The sequence below is a fragment of the Cyprinodon variegatus genome, unplaced genomic scaffold (genome assembly GCF_000732505.1).
Source record: "Cyprinodon variegatus isolate N-32 unplaced genomic scaffold, C_variegatus-1.0 Scaffold1535, whole genome shotgun sequence".
Taxonomy (NCBI): Eukaryota; Metazoa; Chordata; class Actinopteri; order Cyprinodontiformes; family Cyprinodontidae; genus Cyprinodon; species Cyprinodon variegatus.
Genome location: NW_015151988.1, coordinates 26214 through 34032, shown reverse-complemented (window position 1 = coordinate 34032; position 7819 = coordinate 26214). Strand labels below are relative to the sequence as shown.

Genomic DNA, 7819 nt, shown 5'->3' with positions numbered 1-7819 from the left:
CAACCATTTCCCAGTTTAAATCTCTGACTTCAAGATACTTTTTTTGCAGTTTTCACTATTATGTTGATTTTTTTTTTGTTTTCTTTGAAGTCTGAGCGCTACAATGGATCACTTCTATCATGAAAATAACAAAATCTTTCTTTGTTTTTGTTTTTTTGTTTTGTTTTTTTTTTACAATTAATGATCATCTGCAATTTTGGGACACTGCTTCAGAGGTTTTGAACTTAAATTTGCCTAACTGTTGGTTTGTATGAAGGAGGATTAGGGCCACTGAAAAAACGTTAAAAAGTTAACTGATTTTTAAATATTATTTTAGTTTAATATGGAAAAAAGTCAGAATTCTGACATTAATCTCAGAATTCTGACTTTAATCTCAGAATTTTAATTAATGCACATAGGCACCATGAAAGAAGAGATGTCGGAGCACTTGGCTTCACTGACAAAGATTTGAGATGTTTGGGAGGAACAGGAACACATTGGTGGAAAATGAGGCAATTAGGTGACTTTTTACATGTCTGAGGGGGTGATGCTATTTCATTAATGGAAGTGTGCTAGCTGTCAGAATTCAGTCAGAATTATGATTAAAGTCAGTATTCTGCCTTTTTTCTCATACTAAAATAAAATTTAAAAATCAGTTAACTTATTTTTATTTGTTCAGTAGCCCTACTCCTCTTCCGTAGGTTTGGGTCTTTCTGACTGGGATGGGATTTTTTTCTTGGCGAAAAGAGCCGCCGTTTACGAGCAACACCTAAAGAGGCGTTGGTCACCTGACCCAAACTCCAGGTCACGTGACCGATATTCCATCCTCGCCATTTTGCAATGTGCTATAGAAAGAGAATAGTCTTTTTTTATGGCTAACGAGCACAAACCGCAGAGTTTTATGCGCTGAGGACAAAGAGCACTCGCCGTGTCTGTCGGTGAGTTGGTTTTTCCGTCACGTGTCGCCTCGTGCTCCTCTGTCGCCCTTTAGCGGCGAGCAGAGCCAGATGTCCTTGTTGAACATTGATGTGTTGAGCTGTTAGCAGTGTGTGGATAGCAGCTGTCCAGCTAACGCTGTCTGCTCCACTTCTCTGCTTTTAATCCTAAAATCACCGGAAATAAAAACCCACTTTGGTCCGTGTCCGTTTAGCCTGTTAGCTCAGCGGAGCCCCCCACCCCCCTCCCCCACAGGCTGGTGGAGGAAATATTTTTAGACCCTGACATAACAGGTGTCCCTGTGAGGGTCAGAGGACGGGCTGATGGAGCTGCTCTCTCCCTCCTCATGCTCTCCTTCCTCTCGCTGCTTCAGAAGCGGAGAAAGAGGAAGCAGGGCTGCGGTCAGAGGAGGGGAACTGGAGAAAGTGTTGGATAGTAGAGATGAAAGGAATCTGAAGCTCATCGGTTCCTCAAAGCTCAGATTGTAAACAGAAGCACGTGTTTCAGCGGGAAACCCTTATCAGGAATGGATTAAACTGTTCTGCTTATCCAGGGAGGTCGATTGCAAAGCAAAACATTCATTAGACAAGTGCAGATTAGTCTGGGTAGTATGAGACAGCAGCACGTGGGGAAAAAAATACGGATAAAAACACTTTCAGTTTATTTCTATAGCACCAATTCACAACACATGGCTTCTCAAGCCACTTTACAGTTCACCAGTTCATACAGTCAGATTGATTCAAAGTTTTCTATCTAAGGAAAACCAGTTAAGCAATCCCTCACACTTAGCATGCTTGTAGCGACAGTGGAGAGGAAAAACTCCCTTTTAACAGGAAGAAACCTCCAGCAAAACCAGGCTCAGTGTGAGCGGCCATCTGCTGAGGCCGACTGGGGTTCAACAGGGTTTCCACTGGTCAATAAATGTTATTAAATTAATTTTTTTATTAAGGCCTTAATTGGCATTAAAATTCATTAAATATAATTATTGTGGCATTTGAAATGCTTATTTAATTTAGAAAAACAATTTTGTCAGATATGACCGGTTCCGCTTGTTTGCGCAGAATTGCCTCTGGTTGATCGTAAAGCTGTATCTTCGTAAAAGAAGCTCAAGGCGGAGAAATAATTAGAGAATGGGAAAATGCAAATTTCAACAGAAGTGGTTGGAAAACGAGGAATTTCAGACATTGATGCAGCCTGTTGATGGTAAAGATGATGGAGGAAGAGCATTAAAAGGAGGAGACAGAAGCAGAGATGCAAAAAGCAGCTGTAAAAGGCGGCTCCATCTGGGAAACACACAGTCAGGCAGACGAGCTCTGAGCCAGCTCCAATGTCAGAGGATGAAGAGAGCACAGCCAGTTAGTCACAGTCAGAGAAACAGGACTACACTGGAAAACAGGCCGATATCCATAATCTATAAACAAAGGTGTTGATGGCAGCAGAACAGCTGATATTTCTCTCCAGGATGGAGTCACAGCCAAACAGGAACAGACCAGATGAAGCTACTATGAGAAAAAAGCAGAGAGAGCAGTACGTTAGAGATTGAACTAACAGTGGAGGAGGAGATCCATAGTGGGATCGGTGCGGCTTCTACTAAAATGCAGACTCTGCATCTCTGAGAGAAAAGGCAAAGTTCTGGTTTAGCTGTCGGTCTACGTTCCTACCCTCATCTATGGTCATTCATCTGGATTATGACTCAAAGAACCAGATCCTGGATCTAAGCAGCTGAAATGAGTGTCCTCTGTAGGGTGGCTGGGTTCTGCCTTAGAGAGAGGGAGAGGAGCTCAGTCACCAGCTAATGGTTATTTTGCAAATCGATTAATCTCTCGATTATATTTTTCCATTAATAATCTGATAGGCAAGGTTTCTTAAAGAATATTTCTTTATGATATTAAAGCAGGTGAAACTAAAATGTTTCCACCTGTTCTGGATAGACCATCTCGACAGATGAAAACTTTTTCATCTTAAATGCAAAATGTTTTTATATCTTTTTTTTTTTTATATATATATATTTACCGCTGCAGTAATGTTTTACAGTCTCCTTACTCCTTTTAATCTGAAGCCGGGTATACACTGTACCATTTTTAATTTTTTTTGCAGTCGTGGTGGTCGTATGCAAATCTCTGTGTGTAAATAATTCCCCTTCTTTAGGGCAGATTTCAGAGACTTCTCCAAACGCACACATCAAATGTTGCCTGGGTGGAAGTCCCTGTCTTAGAGCTGACGCCAATAGCGAGTTGATGGCTGTCAAGTGAGCAATGCTACTTATCACTAATGTTACAACTGTAACCAGCGGCTTGCTCAGCTTTTGATCACTACATTGTTTAACCAAACCAAAATAGTTTTAACCAACTAGATTGGTTGGTTTTCCTTCCAATCTATTCTTACAATCTATCCAAACTCTATCCAGCTTTCCTACAAACTCCCACATCTTTACTGAATACTGAGGCTGTTTAAATGCCTGTGGAAGTTCGGGGCGAGATTAACTACTTCCTGAAGCGCTCACGTGGTATGGCGGGGTAGAAAGGCTTCAGACATCTATTTGGGCTCCTCCCCCAAATGAAGCAAAAATGAACCCTCGGCACATAACATCACTCCTTATCTGTTCGTCTATCTCTGATTTAAACTTCAGTAACTTTAAGTTTAACAAGTTAGAAATATTTACATAGTTTGATTTGTTGAACAAATAAAAAACCTTTTTCCAGGCCTGTAAGTCTTGGTTCTGAAAGATAAGCCTCCAGAAATGGTTCTCAGTGTTTTTTGTTCGAGGCCCTGGGGTTCTTTTAAGTTCACGCCTGTACAAAGCTCCTCATCAGAATCTCGCTGACTGTTAAAAATCACAGTTGGCATCTTGTTTTCACTACTAGAAGTTCCAGAAATGATGACATCAGCGTGCAGCAACCAGAGGACTGAACCAGTGTGTTTGCTACTGTCTCCTAGGTGATGGATGAGATTAGCAGCGTTGCTGTCCTCATCTCCAAGTCCTCAGCATCACCCGCTGCGTCCTCATCTCCTGGAACGCCAGCATCTCTCCTCCAGACCCGGCCTCAGGACGCCGCCCAGCCAAGACAGGTGGACGAGTCCCTCATCCAGGTCATCGAGAAGCTCAGCAAGATAGTGGAGAAGCGTCCGCAGAGGCACTGCGCTCTGGGGGGGCGGAAAAGAGGGCAAGATCCGGACTCCCCCTCTGGGAGGGGGAGGCAGAGTCTGGCAAGTTCTCCTAAAAAGAAGATTAGGATAAACGTTAATGAGGAGGAAAAAGCAGATGGCGGCGATGATGAAGATGATAATAATAACAGCATCTCGGCGGCGACAGGTGTTTCAAAGCCCAGCGATCACAAACGCACGGTGACGTGCTACCAGTGCAGCCTCTGTCCCTTCCTCTCCCAGACGCTGCCGCAGCTCAGGGAGCACCTGAAGCAGCATGACGAGCAGCACAGCGACCTCATCCTCATGTGCTCCGAGTGCCACTTCACCTCCAGAGACCAGGACCTGCTGGAGGCGCATGTCAGACTGCACTTCGACGACGGGGCGTCTGCGCTCAGCGCGGCCGAAGGAACGCTTTTAAAACGGGATGGGGGCGGGGAGCTGATGAACAGCGCGGCGGAGGACTCCACCGAGCTGCAGAAGAAGAAGAAATGGTACAGTTATGAGGAGTATGGCCTGTACCGCTGCTTGATCTGCAGCTATGTCTGCAGCCAGCAGCGGATGTTAAAGACCCACGCCTGGAAGCACGCCGGCCTCGTCGACTGCTCCTATCCCATCTTCGAGGAGGAGGACGGCGCTTCAGGACGACAGGAGACCCAAGCCCCCCCCAGCAGCACAGCGCCAAGAGAGGATGTCGTCATTCTCCAGTCTCCAGGGCTGGATGATAAAAGTGTCCAAGCTGCCGTGAGGCTGCAGCTCTGCATGCCGCCGGCTCCAGTCTCTAACTCCAGGGCCGTTTCCGCGACAACCGCAGACGGTGACGCTGAGAATGGTTATGTCCCTAAAGATGTGAGCGCTGAGGAGCCGGCAGTGGAGGTGCAGGTGATCACCGAGGCAGACTGTGACATGGAGGTCGGCGGCGGCAGAGAGGGCAGCTCGGCCGCAGACAGCCTGCTGTCTTCAGCCCAGAAGATCATCAACAGCGGCCCGAACAGCGTCGGGCACATCAATGTGATCGTTGAACGCCTTCCCTCAGCTGAGGACTCGGTTATGGCGGCGAAGCCTCTCCTCCTCGCCGCAGACGTGGACAGGGACCAGAGAGCGCTCGGCGTAAACGAGGAGGAGGAGCCTCTCCCCGCCAAGCCCCCCCTCCCTACAGTAGATGACGAGAATGTCCCCCCAACCAGTCGCAAGCGAACACATTCCGAGTCCCTTCGCCTCCACTCTCTGGCCGCTGAGGCTCTGGTCGCCATGCCGATGAGGACGCTGGAGCTGCCCGCCCCCAGCCCTACAACTGGCGTGAAGACGCAGGGCGTTCCTCCGAGCGGACAGAGGGCGTCCGACTTGGAGCAGACCACTGCGCTGTTGGACTTGAAGCTTTGCCGCCACGGCAAAGAGGAGGAGTTCAGGCCGCTGCGCCTCGTGGACGGGGACGAGGAAAGTCCCGCAACCAAAGCTGGAATCAGCCTTTCGCTGCTCACCGTCATCGAAAGACTCCGAGAGCGCTCGGACCAGAACGCCTCCGACGAAGACATATTGAAGGAGCTCCAGGATAATGCCCAGATCCAGAACGGGGCCCTGGCCGGAGCGGCGGCCCCCGGGAACGGCGTGGAGGACGGGTTGGCTGGCTCACCTGATGGGGGGTTGGTGGACTACAACCCGGGCAGCGAGAGGCCGTACCGGTGCCGTCTGTGTCACTACAGCAGCAGCAATAAGGGCTACATTAAGCAGCACTTGCGCGTCCACCGGCAGAGGGCGCCGTACCAGTGTCCCATCTGTGAACACAAGGCGTCAGACAGTAAGGACCTGGAAGACCACATGATCTACCACTGCAAGACCAGGATGCACCAGTGCAGACACTGTCCTCAGACCTTCCACTACAAGGTAAGAATAGAAATACTAACGTATCGCCGCTTCTGTCTCCTTGAACCCCAGTCGGCCTCAGCAGATGGCCGCTCACTTTGAGCCTGGTTCTAATGGAGGTTTCTTCCTGCTAAAAGGGAGTTTTTCTTCTCCACTGTTGCTACAAGCATGCTTGGTGTGAGGGATTGCTGAAGAGTCAATGAGTCGATGCAATCAACTGGTTTTCCTTAGATAGAAAACTTTGAATCAATCTGAATGGATGATCTGGTGAACTGAAAAGTGCCTTGATGTGACCTTTGCTGTGAATTGGCGCTATAGAAATAAACTGAAATGAAAATTAATATTTTATTATGCTTGTATATCCCTGCGGGTTTACAGATGTGTTTTTCTTTTTTTCTCCCCCTAACCAGAGTCAGTTAAGAAGTCATGAAAGAGAGCACCTCAGCTGCAGCAGCGACACGGCGCCGCTCACCGACACCATCCCCCCGGTGGAGGAATCTGAGCGAGGAACGGATGAAGGTGAGAAACTGAACGCTTCCCTCGCTAAATGACCGTTGTTCAGGAAGAAGAAAGCATCCTCTCCTTTTGTCCGTCCTGACAGATGGTGGTAAGCCTAAGTTCTACAGATGCGACGTGTGCAGCTACACCAGCGCCACCTACATCGGCGTGAGAAACCACCGGCGGATCCACAACTCGGACAAACCGTATCGGTAAGTCTTTCAACCGAGAGGAACAAGCTGTTTTAGAGGAAGACGTCTCTGCAGCAGTTGTTCATTGAGGTCATGCTAACTGGTCCAGTACAGAGGGGGGTGGAAGGAGGGAGCTCAGGTTTCCTCATAGGTTTGGTTGAACAGTTTCAGAATCAGCGACTGGTTCAGGGTTCAGATGTGTTGATAGGATCCATTTGATTGAAGTGGTAGCTTATTTCCTGACTGTCGTAGGAAACAAATATTAAACTGTTTAATCCAGTTAAAAAAAAGGAGATCGGTGGAAATTCACTCAGTTGGCACTTTATCTTTTGAAAGATGAAAGCAGGTCCGATCATATCAGCTCGATGTTCTGATCTAGAAAGTGTTTTTCTGTCCAAACTTCAGGCCCCTGTCACGCCTTGCAGAGTTAGCTAGCATATGACCGACCTCCCAGAATCTCCTAAAACTCTGGCATATGATGAACTTTCTATGTATTTTTGATATTTTGGCCGTATACATAGCGTATTCATACCGAGTCCAGAACTTTTGTCCAATGACAGCCTAACTTATGCATAACGCATGGCAGAGTAAAGCATGATTTCATGGGCATTAAGGAGCATTAGTTAAAGCTGCTCCCCAGAGGCGCCCGGCCTGCATAAAAACATGTCATGTCTGCTAAGAACTTTGTTGGCAGTGGGCTTGAACGCAGACAGGATCCATCACACTCACCTTCTCGGTCACCCTATGATGGGGATGAAGTCTGGAAGAGAACTGATGGTTTGTTCAGCCGCTCACTCTGAGCCTGGTTCTGCTGGAGGTTTCTTTCTGTTAAAAGGGAGTTTTCCTCTCCACTGTCGCTACAAGCATGCTTAGTGTGAAGGATTGCCTTCAAGTCAATGAGTCGACGCAACCAACGGGTTTTTCTTATATAGAAAACTTTTAATCAATCTGACTGGATGATCTGGTGAACTGTAAAGTTCCTTGTGACATGTGTTGCGAATTTGTGCTATAGAAATAAACTGAATCTAAATGAACCCCCTTTATACCAAATGATGCCAATACGCCATTATACAGTAGCTGGAAGTTTGTCTGGAAAACATCAGATACGTTGATATGCGTTGGAGCCCTGCAGCTGTGAGGCCTGAGGAAAAACTTAATGAAAGTAAAGAAATATAATGAAATTGATATTTCCTACTATAGCCTGAAAA

The 7819-nt window shown here is 47.1% G+C and overlaps 1 protein-coding gene across 1 annotated transcript in view; it reads left to right on the top strand.

The window, feature by feature from the left end:
- The first annotated feature begins 789 nt into the window (after nucleotides 1-789).
- znf507 (zinc finger protein 507) overlaps nucleotides 790-7819 on the top strand; it is a 31705-nt gene continuing 24675 nt past the window's right edge. The window contains exons 1-4 of the mRNA XM_015403654.1: nucleotides 790-917; nucleotides 3853-5943; nucleotides 6333-6441; nucleotides 6524-6632. Coding sequence (XP_015259140.1) covers nucleotides 3856-5943; nucleotides 6333-6441; nucleotides 6524-6632 — 2306 coding nt within the window. The 5' untranslated portion in view covers nucleotides 790-917; nucleotides 3853-3855. The remainder of the gene's footprint in view (nucleotides 918-3852; nucleotides 5944-6332; nucleotides 6442-6523; nucleotides 6633-7819) is intronic.